Source organism: Strigops habroptila, chromosome 13 (genome assembly GCF_004027225.2).
Source record: "Strigops habroptila isolate Jane chromosome 13, bStrHab1.2.pri, whole genome shotgun sequence".
Lineage (NCBI taxonomy): Eukaryota > Metazoa > Chordata > Aves > Psittaciformes > Psittacidae > Strigops > Strigops habroptila.
In genome coordinates, this window is record NC_044289.2 from 14,574,648 (window position 1) to 14,597,110 (window position 22,463).

Consider the following 22,463-nt stretch of genomic DNA (forward strand, 5'->3'; position numbering starts at 1 on the left):
GTGAAGCCATGAATGCACAAGGAGGGCTACAGATCAGGATGTGTCCAAAGGAGGTTCTCCCTGTTGAAGGAAGGAGAAATTTGCTTATGCATAAATATCCACAGGAATAGCTGAAGGAAAGCACAGGGAGATGAGGGGGAAAGTAAGATGAAGTCTTTCTGGCAAAGCACTCTTTGCTGCTGGACTGAGAATCCCTCTTCTAAGCAAACAGCAAGGGCTTCTGGAGAAGATGCTCCTGGAGATCCTTTTCACTTACACAAAGAAGCTATAGCTGTGGAGAGCACCCACCTTCCTATAAAGCATTGCAGGGTGAGAGGCATCCCTCCCTGGGTGCACATTGTCCTACCCAGCAATGACATCTGATATCCCAAAGTACCCAGAGAGAGATCAGAGCCCAGTTACAGCTCTTTGAGGAAGGTGATTTCAGCTGAATACTCACCCAAACCAACTAACCACAGCCTGACCTGGTGCTCGATGAAGGATAACTCAGCACCTCCCAGGGTAAGTTCTTCTCATGGCATAAAATCATCCAGACTTCAGTGAAGGTACAAATTCTGCACCTTACTTCTGCTTTTAGAAACTGTGATTTGTGTTGGAGGAATAGCTGTTGGCTGAACAGCCTGGGCAATGGGAGAGGAAGGAAGATGCGGCACCAGCAGAGCAAAGCATCCTTCCAAAGCCAGAGATCTGACCAGATGCACCAGTGCCATGAGCCAAGGAGCAACTCGAGGGAGAGCTCAGCCCCTGGCTCATCCGCTCCTCAGCCTTTCCAGCAGTTGCCTCCAGCCAGCAGCAGCAGGGAGAACGTTTAGTACATTAATAAACCCCGTAATACTGAATAAAGCACTTTGCTTTATGGCTTTGCTATAAGAGCTCACCCCTGGATACTTGTAATTAACTGAGCCAGAAAAGAAATAAAGATTTCCTTTTCTTTTTCCTCACCAATTTTCTTTCTCCTTTTTTTTTTTTTCTTTTTGAACTAAGATCACCGCTGCCAATAAAAATCCTCTCTTGATATTTACCCACCCGGGTAGGAATATTGATCTCTGTGCAGAGAGACGGCGCTTTCCTTATTGCACATCTCACTGGCTAATCCATCTTTCCTGGCTATAGCATATTGCTTTGGCTTTATTTTCAGAGCAGTTCTGTAACTCACTGTTTCCATGATCTTGCCTAACCCCGTAACTCCTCAGAGGTGTGGAGAGAGTATGTGGGAAGAGCTTGTTTTTATCCCGCATCAGACTTGACCTGTAACAGCAGGCAGATGCTGGCATCGCTGCCCTGTCTATGTGAGAGCTGCCTGTTGCCTGCACAACAGAAGATCCCACTGACCTCAGTAAAAAAAGGATTGCATGCTTCAATGTTATTCCATGCACCCAGCAGTGGTTTTAGCATGTCTTTGCCCCCACATGCAAAGACATTAGGAAGACATTCTTCCCTGTGAGGGTGCTGAGGCGCTGGCACAGGGTGCCCAGAGAAGCTGTGGCTGCCCCATCCCTGGCAGTGTTCAAGGCCAGGTTGGACACAGGGGCTTGGAGCAACCTGCTCTAGTGGAAGGTGTCCCTGCCCGCGGCAGGGGTTGGAACTGGATGAGCTTTAAGGTCCATTCCAACACAAACCAGTCTGGGTTTCTATGATCCCACCAGCACCACAGTTGAGACACCTCCTCATGCATGCGGCTAAGTCGTTCAGACCCCACAACATTCAAAGTAGAGAGGTTTTATTTTCCTTTATTAAAGCACACAAGTAGCCACCTAGGAAATTGTCATTTACACTGCGGTAACTGTGAAATCATACCAACACAACCATTTGAGAAGAGAATTAAAGAGCCTGCGCTTCAGCCCATCACAAGCCTTTAACTCCAGAGGCACAGTACAATAAAGCTTTTGCTTTCAGGTTTTTCTTGCTCTTCTTATAACAAACTCCACTGAGCATTGAACAGAATGCCTAAACACATCCACTGCAAGGGCCACAGAATTACCCAAAAGCTTAGTAAACACACATTTATTGAGTACTTGTTTATGTAAGATCGCTGCAGCATAGTCGTTATAACAAAATCTGGATTAAAAAAAAAATGCCAAACACTGGTATATATATATTTCTTTTTCCAGAGAACATAAATCTATTTAAAAACCCAAGAACCACAAAGGGAGGGTGGCTGCTCCTTAGCCAGCCACTGACACTCTCCTGCTCCCTAATGGCACTGCAAGCAAAGCCCAGCAGCGCAGTTCTTGAGGAGTTCTTCTTCGCATGCTTGGGGGTTGTGTGAGATTTCCTGCTGGATAAACATCCATTGCAAAGTGCTTTAAGTGTCTGGATTTCCTTCCTCCCTCTATATTATCCAAGGGAAGTGCTAATTGCAAAGATTGCTCTGGTATCCCTCCAGATTCAGCATCAAATTCCTCCCAGCTCCAGCAGTTTACAAGGGATCTGGGTCGTATACATGGGACTCTGGAATTGCATCTATATTTTAAGCCCAACCATAAGGGAGACACTCTACATAGAAATATAACATCAGATTCTTTTATACAGCATATATAAACAACATGACAGCATTAAAATATTGGCAAACCAATACATTAAAAATACAGGATCTCATAGACCAGAGCACAATAAATATATTCACATGAAATCTGTACAGCCCGGACAATGCTGCCGGTTCTCGCGTTGGAGTTGACCTCCCATCTCCAAATGGAGAGCATTGCTTTGCTTCCCCAGCAGCACCACTGCCCAGGTTTTCCCGGGGTGATGTGCTACAGGGAGAATACAGGTCTGCTGTCTCCACCAGCACGGAGGGCACTCAGTGGGAATGCTTCCATTATCAAATGAAATGATGGCACATTTCATTTTCCATGAAGCTCTGGCCAACTGGGAGAGGAAAAGAATCAATCTATGGTTGGCAAGAGGGTGGTACCTCAGCAGTCATTCCCACATGCTCTCAGCATCGTGGATCTCATTTTAATAAATAAATAAGAACCAATAACCCCCCACCTTTTGTATAGTTTGTGCACCACTTATCTCGTGTGGAGCACATGGGACTGGTTTAGGCTGTCCCTCCAACCAGAAATGTCCATGTCTTCTGCAGGAGCTGCCCTTCTGCCGTCTCCAAAATGGTCATCCCCTATACATAAATACATGTATATATAGGCCACTTTGTTTCTTCCTCCTCTCCCTGAGGAAGAACCCCAAGGCATGCTTGGCAAGATGAAATCCTACAATACAGCTGTGCCTACAGCACTAGAGATGTGTATATACAGACATATTCTGTCCATTATTACAATGGGTTAAAAAGAAAAGTGATAGCAGCATGTAAACAAGGATTCGTGTTCATTTCATCTGTCTCGTCTTCCTCCTCTTCTGAGCTACACTCACCAGTTTTGACAGCCCCTTCTCACCACCAGTGCACTGGAGGCAGAGGGTTTTACTGCAGAGCCCATCTGCAGGAGCTGACGTTGTCCTCCCCAGGCTCTCAGCCACAGGGCAGTTTGAATTCCCTTTCCATCAGCTCCCTCCTCTCCCTCCCCGCATCTTTCCCTTTGCGATGACTCATCCTGGAGATGATCCTGGGTTTTGTCTGATGGCTGCTGCCCACTTTGGCTTCAGCAAAGTCTAATTTCGGAGCGATGCCACAGGAATAAAGCGCCTGGTGAGCCACATGAGCTGTTAGCATCTTAAACAACTCAGGGAGGAAGAGAAAAATGGAATAGTTTGTATTTTAATCTGTCTCCCAGCAGCAAAAGCGTAAATCCCAGGAGCAATGCCTGGATTAAACCCTTCATTCCTGAATGCTCAATGATGTTGCAAACCACTGGGGTTTCGCAGGAATCAAAGGGCTGATTTCAAACACGTTCTTTAGTGCAGGGAGCACTGGAATTAAAAATGCATCAACTGGGCTTTTTTCCACATGCTCCTGCAGATTCCGGTTTTCCCAACCCCCAGCATATTGTTTCCTCTCAGTTTTTGAGGTCCTGCTAAAGAGCTGTTATCTGAGTCAGCTCTGACGTGGGGGTGGTTGGACTCTGCTGGGCGACAGCCACCATGGGAATTTCCATGCCTAGTCAGGCCGGGTTGTTAGTCCCCTCTGAGTTCTTGCAGGCGTACGCCACATCCTTGGCGATGCTGCACATCCTGTTGGACATCTGGAGCTCCGTCCTGAAGGCGGTGGGGAAGCAGAACTTCTTGAAGCACGCTTTGAAGTTCTCATCTAAAAAGGCGTAGAGCACAGGGTTCAGGCTGCTGTTGGCGTACCCCAGCGCGGTGCAGAAGCAGGAGATGGCCAGCTCGAGCTCGCTTTCTGCCTTGGCACCCAAGCACTGGACCAGCACGAAGATCTGGATGGGAGTCCAGCAAATGATGAAGACTGCCACCACCACCAGGACCATGCGGGTGATGCGCCTCAGGTTGCGGTCCTTCTCCTTGGAGCCTGAAAGGACACGGACGTTCTTGAGTCGTCTGATCATGAGGCTGTAGCAAATGGTGATGATCAACACGGGGATCATAAAGGAGAAGAGAAAGACACAGATGCCAAACACTGGATCCCAGTAATCCACGGGTGAAGGGAGCTTAATCAGACAATCAATTTCTGCAAGGGAAAAAACAACAAGGAAACGAAGGTCAGCAAAGCCACATCAAGAAGAAAAGCATCTGCAGGTTCAGTTTAGGCATGTTTAATACAGGAAAAGCAGTAGCAGCGGTGCAGAAAGGCAAGGGCAGAAAGGAAAGAGTTAGGATAGCTTTACAACAGAGAGCTCACCACACTGATGGAAAGAGGTACCCCCCTCTCCAACACCTCCACAAGCCCACGGGTTCTCCTGGCCACCAACACCTCCCACCCATTGGATGTGTTTTTACTGACCATTGTTTTCATTCTCTGCAGATCCCATCACCATTGCTGGAATGCCAAACACAGAAGCCAGTGCCCAGATGCAGACATTGACCACTTTGGCCTTGTGGGGAGTGCGGATGTCCAGTGCTTTGATAGGGTGGCAGATAGCAATATAGCGGTCCACACTCATCATCGTCAGTGTGAAGGTGCTTGTGAACATGTTGTAGTAGTCTATAGAGATGGCAATCTTGCAGAGGACATTGCCAAAGGGCCAGAAGCCCAGGAATGTGTCCGTACCCTGGAAGGGTAAGGTCATCAGACACAAGGTATCTGCCAGCGCGAGGTTAAAGATGTAAATGTTGGTTGCTGTCTTCATCTTGGTGAATCTGAAATGTAGGAATGAGCAATGGTTAGAGCTTCACCTGACCATGATGGGTAAGACATTGAAGCCTGCTGAAGAGGGTATTCTGCCACTTTAGGAAGGAGATGCTGTGTTTTTCTTACGTAACAAGAGATTCAACACCCTTTCCTTTCCACCTCCCACATGTTTATCAACACACAGCTCAACCCAGCTCCTCCACCACCACAAACAGTGCCTTCACAATCAGTTTCACAGGCAGGAGAAGCTTATTCCTTAGACCATGAAAGCCTGAAGCTGTCAACTCAGACCATGAGCTTTGAAAATTACTTCAGTAATTTTCAGAAATCCAGGATTTCATCACATATGGTTTCATTATTATAAATATTGGTGAAAGTTTTACCCAATAAGCTGATTTGAAAGGCATCATACGGACCAGGGTTAAGTTGATTAGCCATTTTGAATGGGCTCATAGCCAAAGGCTATGGCAAATGTGAGCTACCAAATAAGAATGGGTAACATGGCCAGCCCTGGCCAGTGGCAGCTAAGAACTGGTGGGGAATGAGGTTTGTATCAGAAATACAATATCAAAATGGATCTTTCCAAAGAAAAGCATAGTTTGTGCATAAAGACATGAGTTGAATTGACTTCAAAGGGTTTGGTCAATGACAAAAGGACAAAACACAGAACAATATTCTGTATTACTTCTAACATCCCCAAAGGAAGATTCACCTTGTTCTCATGGCAAATCATCTCCTTTTTACACATGGGAAATGATGCAAAGAAAGATGCGATCACCTGCCCAAGGACATATGCAGAGTCTGCAGAAATGGAAACCCAACAGTGACTCTGTGACTGAATCTAACATTTCAACTCCAGGATGTTCCTCTCACAAGCAAAAGAAGAGCTCAAATAGGTATCATTTTAAAACTACAGCTCATCTACCACTTACTATCCTAATGGCCTTTACAGAAACGCTGCCAGAAATGGCAGACAATGATGTGTGTTATTAAGGAAGGACAAGTTCATTCGAGGGTAACACCTGAGCCCATAAACCACTGCGTTATTTTCAGTCTGATGCGCGTTAGAATATTACAGGGTCTGATTTTACCTAAAAAGCTCTTTTTTGTTAAATGGATTCAGAACAGCAAACCCACAACTGTACTCGGCACCATGCCCTCCCCTGATGATCTGAGCTTCAGCTCTTGATAGACTATTTGAATGCTTAGAGGAACATTATCACTGCCACGCTCTGAGCTCTGCTGAGACACACAGTGACATAGCCAGGCTTGCAAGAACAACAGCCAGGGGATCCACAATCCAGAATTTAAAGTCTATATTTTTACCCCTTTTAGAGCTTGTATTAGAAGTCAGATGTTTGAAAGTGGCTTCAGAAAGCAAGAACAAATGATTCTATATCTGACCTCGAAAGCCAAAGGGAAGCATTTGGAGACGAATGTTAATGGAAACACTTGTGGTCCCCAAATAAGTCTGAGTCAGGCTCCTCCTGGCCCAGAAATCCCAGCAGACAGTGGATTCTTAGAAAGCCAGCCCAGATCAAATGAATTCATATAACCAAAGCAGCAGAGGAAAAACACCATTGTCCTTCCTATTGCGAAGGTGTGAACAAGCACTTTGCAAACCCAGCACAACCAGGCAGCTGCCAGGGCTTTAGTGCCTGGGACTTTCTAAGCAGAATTACACAGGAACAGTAAGATGGGGCCTGTGAATGGATTCAGACACTTCTGGGTCAGCAGGAGGGGAATTAAAATTAAGAAATGGAATCAGTGTTCTTTATCAGCCCCCACAAAAAAAAAGTATTGTCAGCTCAGCTTCAGATTATTCAGCTATCTAAAACTGTTAGCGAAGGTCTCCTGGGAGCTGTTGTCTTTCTCAGCATATCTCAGACCCAGCTGCGCTTGCTCAAGCTTCCCAAAGGTCAAGTTTGTTCCAGCCCATCTTTCCAGGCAGACTGGACTTGGAGGCAATTCATCAACATGCCTCTAACTTTAACTGCTTTGACTGATGTTGTAACTTGAGGGAATAACAATTGTGGGTTTGAGCAGTGATGAGCAACTTTACTCATGAAAAAATAAAGGTTCTTTGAGTTTCTTTTTAATTGACCAGTGGGAGAAACAAGCAGTGACCCACCCACCTCTACCATCCATCCATCCATTATCCATGGAGGACAATGTTGCCTCCATGCATGCTCCTGCATCCCCAGTGCAGAGAGAAGTTTGGGCCATCCCAGCTAACCCTGAGCTTGGGTGTGCAGATTGCAAACCCTCAGCTCCTTCCATTGCAGGGACCTCACTGGTCCCTCTCCTCCAAAACACTTCTCAACCAGAAGATGAAATCGCTCAGCCTGGCCCTGCAAAATCTCTTCTCCCTTCATGCACGAATCCACCTTCAAGTGGATTTTAAAGCTGATTTTGTGCTCTTGAAAGGTGGGGGAGATTAATTTACACCTATTTAATTACTTTTAGCTCTACTTTCTGTGCACGCTGAGAGCCAACGGCCCGTATCCCATCCAACCAATGTTCCCAAACATTTCCAGAATGTTCAGTACAAACAAAAAATCAATTAATCACTTCTCTGTGGATTAACCTCCTTTTCTTTTCCTCCAGGAACTGAGAGTGTTCTCTTTCTTAATCTCCACAAAGAAAACACAAATTAAACTCTGAGGCTTTAGGAGGCACCTAAGGTCCCCCCTATGGCACAGCTCCGATATGGATAAGGCTGTGGACAGAGGAGGATATCAGCTCCCTGCTGAGCCACTTTCTTGCACTCGGTCACAGAGGCAATTTCCTAATGGAGCATCTCCCACAGCGCAGTTCTCAGCTCTCCATCCAGCTCCACCTTAGTCACAGAAGTAACAGCGTTGCTCTCCTCTCCTGTTGTCCCAGCTGCTGAAGCCTAAGAGGAAAAATATCTGGATATCAGCCCAGGACTCTGCTTCCCCCTCCTTTTGGCTAAATGGACCTCAAGCAGCATTACCTGGAACAAAGCTCTGCTAACCTACAAAGCTCTACAAACCTGCAGTTTGAGAGAGGAGCAGCTCTTCCACATAAGGGGCTTTGCAGTCCTGTTTCTCACAAGGATGGATTCTGGCCCTGACTGATCTCTCAGGCTTTTGAGCCCTCTCAAACCTGTTGTTTTAGCATCACTCCCTCCTTTCCACGCAGCAACCTCAAGGCACCAGGGCAGCAAGCAGCTCCAGATGCCCCTCAGCTAAGGACCAGCAAAGTACAACCCAAAATGGGGCCACAAACACCAGAGCAAAGCCCTGAACCATGAGCGTTATCCTCAGGAGCTCTCTGACTCTCGGAGCCTCTTGATTTAGATATTCTTTACTCCAGCTAATCAGGATGCAGACAGTGCTGTTCACCTTGAGCAGTAACCTCCATCTCCACACCCTGGCATCAGTGACAGCCTTTGCCACCATCCCTGGGCACACACAGGGAAGCAAAACAGAGCAGAAAAGGCTCAGGGAAGATTTCTGCTGAGTTGCTCCCACTCTGCCAGTGGAAACCAGCACAGTTCACTGACACCTCTGCTCCCAACCTGCTCTTATCCCACAGGTTATATGAAGCTGATGTTTGATCTGGCACATTCCGCTGCGATTTGTGTCCCCAAAGCCATACACCCACATCATGCTCTCTGTATCTCTGCTGCTCTCATCACTATCTGACAGCTCCCTCAGCCTGAAATACCCTAATCAAGATGGTTTATTCTTAATGTTTTAATAGGCCATGAAAAAAGAAGATAATTTGAGGAGGACAAATTTAAAATCACTTTGGACTTTGGCCCAGATGCTACAACAAGTGACTGGTAACACCAGCATGTAAAAGCCTATTAATTACCTGGCAGGATGGTAAGTGACTAGCAGGGGTTAAGGGGCCTGTGGCAGCCAGGGTGAGCACCCACACTTTGGGACAGATGAATTTCTTGCCCTTTGAGTCTCTAGGTGACAGCTATGAAAAGCAAGTTCTGCCCTCCCTCCTTGAGGTGCTCCCTAGGGCCTGGTGTGGATGGGGACATGACATGGCCTTGATTGCTGCTGTACAGAGGGCAGAGATTGGGTGGTTGCTGCTGCAAAGGCCTCTACAACTGGTCCAGGGGCTCAGACATCCCTGGGCAGGTGCCTGGTCACCAGGATGGTGCTTTGGTCTAAGAAGGGCATTCATCAGCATCCGTCTTGCAGCAAGATGCTCTCATCCCTGTTCATGTGCCAGATCTGCCTGTGCTGAACTGCTTGTGCCCTAAACACTGCTGGGAATTGCCCAGACCCTGAAATGCACTGGGAACAGAGTCCCATATTAAACACCATGGAATTACTGCTCCACATGGGTAACACCCCTTCACTCATCCCACCAAAGCCAAAGGAAACCAAGACCCTCCAGCACACGATGCAGCCATAGGATCTGTGTTAGCAGGAGCCAGACACAGCTACTGTGAGCCTTTTTTCTCCAGGAAAAACTAGAAGAGGCAGATCTGGAGAGCACTGAGGTCTTAGATGGCCCCACCAGCACCTGCTGAGTCCATGCTGCACTAAACACTCACTCGATTTCAGCTCCGAGACACGCAGCTGGTCGAGACTCTTCCCTTAGAAAGCTGTCTATTAGGAAATCAGCATCTCTGCAATGTCCTAATTAACTTCATTTTCCTCATCTCCTCGCAGCCAGCTGCCCTCACCCCTATTCTCAGGGGCTGATGCAGTTTGTAAGCAGAATAACAGCTGGCACAGCCACCCCCAGGCAGCCGCCTGGTGCAGGCATCTCCCCATCACATCGCATCTCTCCTCCTAAGGCTTCACCAGGAAGCAGCAAACGGAAATGTAGGGGCCTGATAGCCCTAATCTGCCTAAACAGCTGCTTAAAATGCTCAGAAACAGAGTTCTTCGCTAGGGAGAGCTGAGCAGCCTCAGTACTCTGCTGGGCTCCCAGCAGATTGCTTCCACGGCAAAGAAATGAGGCATCATTCCCATAGGGGCTGATCCAGGTGAACAGAACCAACACTGAGGAAGTCCTCTGGATAATCACTACTGAGTGTCACAGCAGCATGATGGAGCTAGGGATAACAGAGGACTTCCTGGACCACAAGCTGCATGTTATTCCTGGTCCTTTCTCTGGCACATTGGCGGAGGCTTGGGCGTTTCTCACACCCCATGCAGCAACACCAGGGCCAGCATCACCTCCATCCCTGTGGGTCAGCCAATGTAAGAACAGTACATCCCTCTTCCTCTTTGCTTTTCTTCCTAAAATCAAAGCTCTAGGGCAAGGAGCCTTGCAGAATTCAGTCAACAGCCAAGAGGGACCTCAGCAGCCTGGTTTCCCCCCAAACCCTCTCTGCCTCAAGCTGTTCAACCCCTTGTTTCACATTCATTAAAAAGCAGCACAGGAAATCTATGCGGAAGAGAGCAAAGAGCAGAAGGAGAAGGAAGGAGGGGAGGCATTATCTCCACTGGCAAGAAGTCTACAATGAGCAAGCAAGCAGAACAAAGCCACAGAGGAGGCAGGTTTCCACAATAGGCCCTTTACTGTCCAGGAAATCGTGTTCTTGATTAGAGCCCTTCTTGGTCTTCTCCAATTAGCGCTGCTCAGAACTAGAAAGGGACTGACAGTCACATGATGACTGTCTCTATAGATTAATCATTCCAAATAGAAGAGGGATGCAGGCTGGGTTCTGCAGCAGAGGGGAACACCAAGGAGGGGCTTGGAATTTGCATTGTTGTGTGAAATACAGGGAGATCTTAAACTTTTCCCCTTGGTGCTGCAAAAGACTCATCGAGGAGGAACAAAACCCAAACCTTCCTCATGCCTCCTGTTTCCTCGAGTGCTGATATTAGCCTTTATTTCCCAACTCCCTCAATAACAGGAAGCAATTACTCTTTATGGTATTGAAAGCATTCTTTATCTGGAAGACAAAACACCATTTTCCTATAGGATGTGTAGTCAGGTTGTCCCTGCTGAAATATAAGCATGGAAAGGAAAAAAGAAAACCAGGTTTCGTAGGGAACACCCAATCTACAGATGATAGGGATGCAGCACAGAGGGTTTGCCAATCTTTTCTCCATTAATGGAAGAGATACACCATTAAGAGCCCCCCAAACTCCACCTTGACTTACCAGCAACCAGTTTTCAACCTACTGAAATAAAGATGCTTTTAAGGCATGAAACCCAGGAGCACCAATGCTCCAGTTTGAGGAGAAAAACCTGTGCTTGAGAAGTCATCATCATCCTCCTGTACGTGGTCAGAGATACTGAGTCCAGTTTCTCACCACACCTGCTCCTGACCTCAAAAGTAAGGGCAAAGAGAGAACAACTCTGACCAGAGATAACCAAAAGTTGCAGTTATGGAACCAAGAAGGGTCATTTCCCTGGGTATAACCCAGTGTTATTCTCAGCTTAACACTGAGCTCTCAGGGCACGCTGATGGGGAGACCCAGGGAGAAACAGCAGCTTCTGTACATGCTCTAACTCTATGACTTCCCCAACACACATCATTCAAGGGGCCCCTTTAGGCTCACATAGAAGGTTTTTTGGTGAATCCCCCAAAAGAATTACCCAAATAGTTAAAACTTCTGATGGCTTTTTGCATATACAGGGGGTTCCAAATAAAGGGGAAATGGAAGAAATGGAAAAGGCCTGGGGGAAATGGAGGTGACATCTTCAGTTTTCAATTGCTTCAAACAAGTAAAACCAGAGGGGACACACAAAAAACCCTACACGCCAGGGGAAAATCCAGTGCTAAACCCCTCTTTCTCTCCTTGGGTCCCATTTATCCAACTGGAAGGTATCAAATCCAAGAAGGAGTGGACAAGAGGCCACCAGCTTAAAAGCATGGCCCTGTACAGCCACAGCACACATCCACCCTGACCAGGGTGCTGGTTTGGGACATTCACCAGTCTTAGCCCAGGGACCAGCAGCATCCCAGCATCCACATCCCACCATCAAGACCTTTGCAGACAGGGAGAAGATTCCTGCCAAAGCTTCTCCTAACACAAACCGAAGGTTCACATATGGGGCACCTTATCCTTTCCCCTGCACACACACTGGTTGGCATCCCCAGGGAGCTGCATCACTGTGGGACAAGGAATTCTCACTCCCAGAACCTCACTACTCACCACACTTACACATACCCACTATCACCCTGTCTACTGGAGTGATTGCTATAACACCAAACAAACATGAGCTCTTCCAGTGTGGCACTGGCGCGCTGCAAACCTCCTCTCTCCATCTCCAGACTCCTCAAGGCTAATGTGATCCCTTCTCCCTGCCATAAACTCCTTGGCAAGAAAAGCACGGACAGGCAGCCTGATGAACAGTCATAGAATCCCAGCCTGGTTTGTGTTGGAAGGGTCCTTAAAGCTCATCCAGCTCCAACCCCCTGCCATGGGCAGTGACACCTTCCACAAGACCAGGTTGCCCTTGCAGCAGAGATTTAACCACCGTTCACCAACCTGTGATACCAAAGACTTAATTCTGCAGCATCTACCCCAGCCAAGTTGTGTGTATCCAAGGGAAAGATGCTTTGGCAGGAGCAAGATTTAATCCTATCAGTGCCTGAGAACCTGCTAAATGTTTTCATCCTCTGTTGGAGGAGAAAACAAATTCACTCTGTCTTTTCTGTGCTGACAGCATCCACCTGCACCAGGAATCTGCTCCGAGATGTGTATAAAATGGAAGCTCACTCCTTATCATACAGGATACTGAGATCAGGAGTTTGCTGGTGTGTGACACAGAATCACAATCTTAACAGTTGCATAAACTTATCTGGTAGTTACAGGGGAAGATCAGAGTTTCTGATTCAAGGAAATAGAGGGGGTTTAAATCACAGCAGAACCAGACAGGGACATGTAAAATGCCAATAGTGATGTGCAGGGAGGCTGCAGGAGTGGTGCATGCTCCAAGCAAAGGTCCCCCCATTCTCCCGACCTCAGCATGAAGGGATGGAGAAGTTGCCCTCAACTCTGCAGCACCCCATCACATCTTATTCACGTCTATAGCGTCCAAAGAGTTGGAAGAGTCACGTTAGTGATTTTTCCCCTGTAAAAGGAAAGCTGAGCCTCCCAGCAGGCTCTTTCCCTTATAACTACCTTTGGGAAGCATCAGCATCCTGGTGGAGCAGCACCTGCAGCCACAGCTGTGGTGCTGGACATGGCACAGGAGGGAATGGTCCCATGACAAGTCCAGCAGCAGGATGCTCCCATCACATTGCCCTCCTCAGGGATACACAGCCCCCTGCAAAATAAAGCCTCATTTTTTTGAGCAGATCTGATCGCTCTATTCCATTCTCTGGGTTTAACTTTAGGAGGCACCAGAGGGCAGCTGAAAGCTGGTGGGAACCTTCATCACAGCCTAGGAAGGGAAAAACACAAATAAAACCAAAGCAATAAAACAAATGCCACATCATTACCTCTAAAGCACATTGCAATGGCCAGGCAAGCGCCTGCCTGCTTCACCCACAGCAGGGATTTGGAGAGGGAGGGGGAAAAGGTCTGCCCTGCACACAGCCCTCCCCAGAGCCCCCCTGCGTGTCCTACCTGATGATCACATACATGACGGAGCAATTGCCCACCAGCCCTACGATGCACACAATGGAGTAGACGACCACAATGGTGATCTTGATGCTCAGCGGCAGGAAGCTGTCCCCCGTGCCGTTGTTGAACCAGTTACTGGGCAGAAAGCTGAGGTTCAGCATGGAGGAGTCGTTCAGCAGCTTTCTCAGGTCAGGGTCTTCCAAAATGTGGGCAGGGAAGAGCGGGTCCATCCTGAAGCATCAGCTTGTGCCAAGGACCTGGAGCACTGAAGAGACAGTTTTAAGGTCCACTGATCAAACGGGTAGCATGAGACCATAGCAAAGCATAAGAGATGCTGGGGGAGAAGGATGGTTCCTTGCTGGGGAGAGCACAACCCCCCTCAAACCTCCCCACTGAGCGTTTTTGCGGGATGCAACCCCAGCGCTTGGTGCATCCTGAGCACACAGGGAGCTCACGCATGTCTCCACACCGCATTCAGGGACATGCGGGCTGCACCGCGCCAGCCCTGCATGCTCCAACCCGCCTCTCCCGAGCCGGTGAGTGCCCATATCCGGCTTTGTGCCTCCGGACCCCCCGCTCCGTGTCCCCCAAGAGCTGCCGCAGCCTCCGACCGGGGCTGGGGGCTCGTCCTGCTGCTGGTGCACAAACCCTCCCCATCCTCCATCCCCGGTAACGCGGCAGGAAAAGCCCGAAGTTGGAACCAAGCCCCTGCTGGCCGCTTACCTGGGTGGGGGTCTCCCGTTTAAAGCCGCATCCAGGCAGCGCCGGGAGCAAGGATGGGGATAACGGCGGGGGGCTCCGCTCCGGCGGCACTCGGCGATGGGGGGCGATGCGCTGCTCTCGCAGGCAGGGATGCTGCCGGCGCAGGGGCTGCACCCCGGATCCCACGTTTTTAACGAAAAGGGAGGGATAGGAGGGAGGGATGAGGGCGGACGGCGGCTGGGCAGAGCCAGCCCCGGCTGCTGGCGGCTCCCACTGCGTAAGACTTAAGCGGGGGGGGGGGGGGAAGGAACAAAAAAAGGGGGGTGTGATAATAAATAACCAAAGGCACCAAATGGAAAGCGAGCCACGGGCAGCGTCCCCCACCACCCCGGCCCCTCCATCACCCCCAAAACGCAGCCCCTCAGCCGCGGAGGGGACGCACAGCCTACCTGGGGTGGGCTCCAAGCCAGTGGGAAGGAGGGAAGGGAATGAAGGGAAAGGGGAAGAAGACAAATTCCTCCCTCTGCTGCGACTGTGCAACCTGAGTGTTGTGCTAGTGCAGGGGAAACGGGATGGGGAATTTGACCTAGAAACTGGCAAAAATACAAGGAGGGCTGAGAAACACCAAGGGGGCAATTGTTGTTCTTTAGTGTTCTTGTAGTGGCATTCGCTAAAGGTCATTTATTTGTAAGCTAAAGCATCCTGCAGTTTGGATCAGAGTTGGAGCAGCACATTTATGTCTAGAAGCTGTAGTGGTGAACTCATTACCTCTGCATGGGGTGACCCACACAGTCCCTGCTATTTCCCCATCTGGGACATTAGCCCTGATGGACTCAGTGCCCAAGAGCTGCAGATTCCCCAGGTAAACTGTCCCCCAAGCAGACCTTTGCGGTCCATCCCCAGTTTGATCCTAATCAGGGGCAGATTGACCGCTGAGAACAGGAGCCTCATGGTCTGGTGCATCTGAGCATCCCTGGAGATGCCATTTCCCAGCAGTTTGTGGGGACATAAGCAGAGACACATGGGGCAGAACCAGTTTGAGGTACATCATTATTGCCCAGCAGATGGAGAAAAGGAAAAGGAGCTCTTGGGCAGCAAACGCTTCAGACAGCCCTTTCTGCTTCAATTGTGCTTTAACACATATCTGGGGTCATTTAGCACAGAAGCTGCACCTTCTTTACAAGGAAGGTAACAGTATGGTATGGTAACATGTTGTACTTTCCCTGAAAGCTTCCATAAGAGCAGGTCACAGCTCTAACACGGAACAAGGGATAAAAGCATGACCCAGGGATACAGCCCTCTTGTGAAATAGAACAGTCCTGGCGCTTGAAGAAGAGTTGGGGTTTTTTTATCACTCCATTAGCGAGAGAGTGTGAAATAAATACTAGAGTAGACATTACTTTAATTGTTAATGGATTGATTTTCAAAGGCTGAGGGAAGGACAGCAGTAAATCAGTGCGAGAGCCCGGCTGGACAGCCCAGGAGCCTACGGGAAAAGAGTGTTTGCAAATGCAGCTCTGCTCCTCTCTGCTGGCTCCCACCCCAAGGAATGCACTTAGCCCTCCACATACTCACATTATGTTAATTCCAGGCAGCAAATACAGCATGTTCACCTATTTATCTTGTAGTGGTTCTTGTTTTGACTCACAGCCTAGTACTTTGGACTGACTCCTGGAAAAGGGGATCAGCGTTGCCACCTTGAACTACCGACAGCCAAGACATGTTTTGCGTCTGGAACAAAAGCTCTTCCAGAAATCCTCCTCCTCCATCCATCTTACATCTCCACACTGCTCAGCCCTGTCCTCTTGGACAGGAAAGAGCCCAGGATGTTCATGCTGCACTTTCAGTCCCAGTGCTGCTGGTTTCACCTGATTTCACCCCAATCCCAATTCACCCACGAAGAGATCTGTCCTTCCAGCACATCTCATGGTCTCTTACCTTCTGCTCTCCTCAGGATCCCTGGGATGAGAGGACACTCATCTCAAGAGCACAACACTTGCCAGACTCCTTCCTCATCAGAAGTCTTCCCCCTGTCTATTGGAGGCTATAGACCAAGACTGAGAAGGAAGGCCACCAAGATTTTATTGCCTGACCCAAAAGAACCTTCTCAAGCCTATTTGATAGAAAACCAGATCAACTTCTCTGCTTGCAGGTTTCTATGCAGACAGCAAGGGAAAAAGAGCCAAAAAAGAACTAGCCAAAAATGCAACCCTTCTTCCAGGTGATGATGGTCGAGAGAGCATGCATGAAGGCAGTGAGTGACACACCATGGATAAATGCTGGGTTTACAATAAACGTCCAGAGCATCAATGTGCAAGTCAGAACCACATTCCTGGTGCCAATACTTTTTTTTTCTCAACCCCACTTTCTTTTGAATATACATAAAATAAGACTCAAAACCAAAACTATACAAAAGTTCTGATGAATTTAGTAATCAGAATATCCATTAAAGAATTAAAATTCATCTGAAAATGAGCTTCGTGCATATTTGGAGTTTGTCTGCAAATGTTCAGAGGCTTATGCTATAAAGAACTACAACTGGGGCCCAAGTAGGCTTGTTCTTTGCTTGGTTAATAGATACATGTTGGCAGAGGCAGGACCCTGGGTTTCCCCCACATACCTACAGCACATCCATCTCCAAACTCCTGGAGAGCATCAGTCCAGTCTGTGATGAACAAACCTCACCTATTTCAAGCTAATCTAGTTCAAGTGTCAATAATTCCATGCACAGCTGTTTCATCCAGGTTGACTTTGCAGACACTGCTCCTAAACATGGAGGATTTCTGCTGCTTTGGCAGAAAAGAGCCCACAGCCACCTGCATTTCATACCAGCAACAACCCACAAGGTGTTTTTATTGCCTTTCCTTTCTGGAGGTGAAGGCATCTGCGTGTCAGAGCTGGTTTGCCACCTTGAGCACAGTTTGCCTTGATCTGTTTAATCAAAGCCCTCATGAGCAGAGATTTAATCCTGCAAGATGGGAAATCATTTCTCACATAGGGAACGAGTGCCTGGGCTGAAGAGGAGAGGGAGGAAGGCTGAGGGGGATGTGGAGTGTGCTTGGAAGAGCTGGAAAGCAAAGGTTCAAAAGGCAGCTACCACTCATGATGGGCACATGCCAAGCACATGGCGAAACTAAACAGCTAAATTGTACCATGACCACCGGTGGTGGGTGAAATGCGTTTTATGGACATTAATGATGATATAGGAAACATAATAACAGTCTTACAATACCTAAAGGGGCTACAAGAAACCTGGAGAGGGGCTTTGGACAAGGGCCTGGAGGGACATGACAAGGGAGAATGGCTTTAACCTGCCAGAGGGGAGATTGAGATGAGCTCTGAGGCAGAAGCTCTTCCCTGTGAGGGTGCTGAGGCGCTGGCACAGGGTGCCCAGAGAAGCTGTGGCTGCCCCATCCCTGGCAGTGTTCAAGGCCAGGTTGGACACAGGGGCTTGGAGCAACCTGCTCTAGTGGAAGGTGTCCCTGCCCGGGGCAGGGGTTGGAGCTGGATGAGCTTTAAGGTCCCTTCCAACACAAACCCACTTTATGATAAATTCAGCAACCAGGAATAGGCACGCACAGGGAGACACACACCCTCCCACCACTGTCCACACCAAAGCCATCTCTGGCTAATGCACACATCCTCCACCCATCAAAAGTGATGGTGCTGGCAGTGCATTACTGTTGGTGAGCCCATCCATTCAGGTATCATAGCTCAAGCTGTTTGGTAGGATGCAAAGCAGAAGTGACATGCAGGTAGATTAGTTATTTACTGGTAAACGTTCACGCAAAGAAAAAGCACCAAAGCTCTTGTTTTTCTTGCTTTCCGGTATTCTGCTGTTGCCTGCTCAAACCCCCCCAGTTCACCACTCCAGCAAGAACTGCATCCTCAGAGCGTTATCTCTGGTTCCTCATCTCACCCTCCTCAGCCTTGGCATTTCGAGTGCTCCCCTGAGCTCCCTGTTCACTCTCCCCCAGCTTTCTGGGTTTGTGAAGCATCTGTACAAGTCAAGGAGAGCCCAACTACAGCTTGGGGTAGCTGTGGCTTCCCCAAGGCCAGCATTACAACAAGTCCTTGAGCATCGCTGCTCCCTTCATGGGGTCAGCACTGAGCAGGAACATTAAGCATACCTACAGCTGAGCAGGCAGAGCATTAAACACTAAGGCAAACCGTTAAACACTAAGGAAATCAGCAGAGCAGATATTGGGTTTTAGTGGGGAATAAAAGAGAAACTGCTTTACAGCTAGAGAAGTTAGAGCACGGGGTCTTTCCTGGAGCTGGAAAACCTGCAAAACAGGCATGGAAAATGATGTCTTGGATGGTCCAGACATAGAAGAACAAAGGAAACTCACTGTTCAGCCTTGCACCAGCTCCAGAAGAAAGAGCAAGTGATCCCAGCACATCCCATCTGCTCATGGACCAAGCCATACATTTAACCCCAGACACTTGCCTACAGCCCTTAGTTGAAGCCAGCAGAGAACAGCAGCTGAGCTCATCCATCCCCACATCCCCACTAGGCAGCTCCATCTGCCTGCTCCCAATGCTTGCCCTGCCAGAGCCATGGGGTCAGTGCCTGCATCCCTCTGCCTCCTGAAACCCCAGCACTGCTGCTGGCTGGTACCTCCCTGCCCACTCCTGAGGCTGCAGGCAGGGAACTGATCCATAGGAACAGGCATATTACACAATAAAACAATATCCTACAACAGCCAGCCGGTCCCCAGGGGCGCCCAACCTGGCTAACAGAGCTGGAGCCAATTGATTCCTCTCTCCAAAACAGCAGAACAGCAAAACAAGTGTAATTCATTCCCATTTAAAGCACAATTACAAAGGAAATCTTTCCACTTCTCTCCTACCTATCTTTTCCCTTCCATTTCCACTCCAGCTCCCAAAGCCCTGGAGTTACCATGCCAAGAAATACATCAGCTCCTGTTACATTCCCTGGGACCATGAAGTGGGAGAAGAAAAAGGCATTTAGGTCTCAAAACCTGAGCACAGACTTACAGGAAGAGTTGCTTCAGTCCTGTTCCAGTCTCTCCCATGTTAGCATGACTTGGTCACATCCAAAGGACAGCAGCCACCAAGACCAGAGGTCCCACACCCCATTAAGCTACAAGGTCCATGGTAAGGAGAACAACCAGATGCACTTAATGCCAGAAGGCACCTACCTTTTGAAGAGCATGTGTGTGGTGGTGAGCCTGATCCTCACTACTTGGGAATGATTAGAGTGGATCCTGCTTTCACCAAGTACTCATTTAGAGCAGAACCCCTCAAGCTCTAACAGAGAGAGCACACGATGCTCCCCACTTCACTTGTATTGTATTGTTTGCCATCATTATTTGCCATTTCCCAGAGACTGAACAAATCCCTCCACTCTCCACAAGACAGAAATTCCTCTTTTTCCCTGTTATCCCTTCACTCAGGGCACCAATTTCTTTCTGGGAATGGGTTCCCAGTATCCAGGGTTCACTATTTGGGCATCCCCAGAGCCCAGATGCTGAGAGAAGAGTCGTCTCTGTTTCAGGGAAAAGCAAGGGTGGTTGCATGATTTACACAGATACTCCGTAGGAAACAGAAGATGATGAATTCAGAACCTCCAAGCTTCATCCCAGCACTTTAACCTCTTATCCCTTAGGGAGGAAAACACCTCTGTGCTCAGCTGGCGATTTTCACAGAGGTCTTTCAAAGCAAGGATTTGCTTATCCCCTCTGTACTGCAGTCACTTTACATAGCAAACAGCTTTGACAGCAACAAATCCACTGCAACAAGCCTAACACCAAGATATCCAGTGTCCATTTGCTGTTTGTTCCTTTCTGAGCTTGCTTTCCCCAAAGAGATGTCCCTCAAGATCTTGCTGTTATTTGGATCAATAGCAGCTGATGCCTGTCAAACCACCCCAAAGCAAGTTGTTTTCACAGCTTTAACCCACCTAAATGCATTCACAGAAGCCTTCCCTTGTTCCATTTTCTAGCGAGAGGAAACAATAGCTGTTTACTGAAAATTCCAAGCAACTGTAGAGGGAAATATATTCCCATCAGTTTTCCAAAGGACTGAATATCTGCCTTGTATAAAAAAGACTCCAGTCTTTAGTGAATCTGTAAGTAGGAAAAGCCATCAGCTAGGTAGAGGATATGTATGTAAATAATATGCAACAAGCAGCAGCTCTGTAATGTCTCCTCACATATGCTGTTTATGTGGCTGTCAGGCTCGCTCTGATGCCACGTAAAGAGCCATGCCAGAAGCACTGTACACTCCAGCTCCCCATAATTTTATGTGGGATTGAGAGTGAACAGCCCTGCTGGGAGAAGTTGGTTCCAGCAAAGCTGTGCTGCTTCACAGGAGCCAAATCCCAGGGCCTGAAGGGTTGACAGAACAGGAAAACATATCTAAATGCGTGTTGCAGAGATAACAATGGATGCACCCAGCAATGCCTGCCCACAGGACCATAGGCACACATGCAAAGGTGCGCTGGTGACCATGAGAGGGGCTATGCAGCACCCTGGACTGCTCAGCTCTCACACCCAGCCATGGAAAGTGTACCATTCCCCCGTAAAAACAATATTTCACCTTACCCCAAACCAAAGCCTTACCAAGAAGCTGCTTGATCCCATCAGAGCTGAGCCCTTCACACCATCAAACCCCCCTCCCCAGCCCCACACAGCCCCTTTACCCCTCATCCACCCAACCCACACCACCTGCACTCATCACAGGATGAAACTGTGTCACCTGAGGCTGCTCCTCTCCATGGGCAATTCCAGCCTCAGCAAAGCTTGTTGCACAAATGGTGCAGCAGCAGCTTGGGAATGGGGAGAGGTTTTCAGGACAGCAAAAGCACTTTGGGATGGGACTAAGTGTGTGTGATTGAGCTTGGCTTTAGAATGTGAAAGATCGTGTGAAAAGACCTTGAGAAACACATAACCTGCTACAGCTTCCTCTTCTGAATGTGAAAAGTTGTGTGAAAGGTCTTTAGGAAATAGATATCCCACCACAATTGTCACTACTGGGCTCTCAGTAGTTGCTCTCCATCCCCTGCTTCCCCTTAGCACAGTCCAAGGAGCAGCAAACAGTTGAGGAAGATGCTGGAGGTGCTCAAGATGTGCCTAATCACAGCAGGAGCCTCAGAGAGTTGTATCAGCTGCTTCTCAGAGTTGAAGAGGCTGAGACCTTCCTGATGGGTGACCCACTGCTGAAATGGTCGATCAATCCCTAATCATCACATCTCAGAAGCCACCCGCTGGTGGGTCCAGCTGCACGTTGGCACTTCATCCTCCCTTCAGACACATGGAGATGCTCCTGCAGGCTGTCCCCAGCTCAGTCCTAGTTTCTGAGCCTCTCATTACTTCTCCTCAAGACCAGTTTTCTTCATATCTTCTGCTTTTTCTAGACGTGTGCCTTCCATCACCTTCACTGAGGCGGTGTCAGGTTGAGTCCATCTCCCAGAGCAGCCTGAGCTCAGTGCCCGAGGCAGGATCTGCCAGCTACACTAATCACAGAAATGAGGATTGACTTCTCACACCGTGCTGCTTCTGCAGAAAGGCAGACAGTGCTGCAAACCCTGAAAACTCATTTGTGAGATGGATGGAGGAGCAGAGATACCAGGAGCCTGGGGCTAAAATGCAGGAGGTGAGAGGAAAGGAGCATCCCAGAGAGGTAAAAAGGTCTCAGCCTTGCAAAGTGCTGTTGCCTTTCCAGAAGAGCTGCAGTCGTGAGAGCTGTCCAAGCCAAGGGCACCATCATCTGAAAGCAGGATCCCACCAGTGGGCTGGATGGATGATGGCTTTCCCACCCATCCCCTTGCCAGCACCAGCACAGCCATGAGGATCATCAGCCTCCCTCCCATATCACCTCCCTGCTCAGTTCACATCGCAGCCTCTCAAAGCACTTCTATTTGCTCTGCTGGACAAAGAGTCCATCTCTAATGCAAACCAGATCCCATTTCCACTGGAAACCATCCCAGATTGCTGAGAGATACTGACAGCATCCACTAGTGCTAAAGCTTTCTGAGACCATGGACATGCCCAGGTATCATGATGCTCAGA

At 48.6% G+C, this 22,463-nt stretch overlaps 1 protein-coding gene across 1 annotated transcript; it reads right to left on the bottom strand.

Moving 5' to 3' along the window:
- Nucleotides 1–1,714: 1,714 nt before the first annotated feature.
- Nucleotides 1,715–20,494, bottom strand: OPRL1 (opioid related nociceptin receptor 1). Its single transcript, XM_030503373.1, has 5 exons — nt 19,593–20,494; nt 14,449–14,710; nt 13,729–13,990; nt 4,856–5,211; nt 1,715–4,582 (listed from the first exon to the last, which is right to left on the bottom strand). Exons 3-5 carry the CDS (start codon nt 13,953–13,955, stop codon nt 4,059–4,061), a joined length of 1,107 nt encoding a protein of 368 aa, XP_030359233.1. The 5' UTR covers nt 13,956–13,990; nt 14,449–14,710; nt 19,593–20,494; the 3' UTR covers nt 1,715–4,058.
- Nucleotides 20,495–22,463: the final 1,969 nt, after the last annotated feature.

What these genes read in the sequence shown, in the direction of transcription:
- OPRL1 (XM_030503373.1), bottom strand. Translation starts at nt 13,955, where the DNA reads ATGGACCCGCTCTTCCCTGCCCACATTTTGGAAGACCCTGACCTGAGA. An exon ending in GTCATGTATGTGATCATCAG is followed by an intron (nt 5,212 to 13,728) that starts GTAGGACACGCA and finishes CCTACATTTCAG; the next exon opens with ATTCACCAAGATGAAGACAG. An exon ending in TGCAGAGAATGAAAACAATG is followed by an intron (nt 4,583 to 4,855) that starts GTCAGTAAAAAC and finishes TTTCCCTTGCAG; the next exon opens with AAATTGATTGTCTGATTAAG.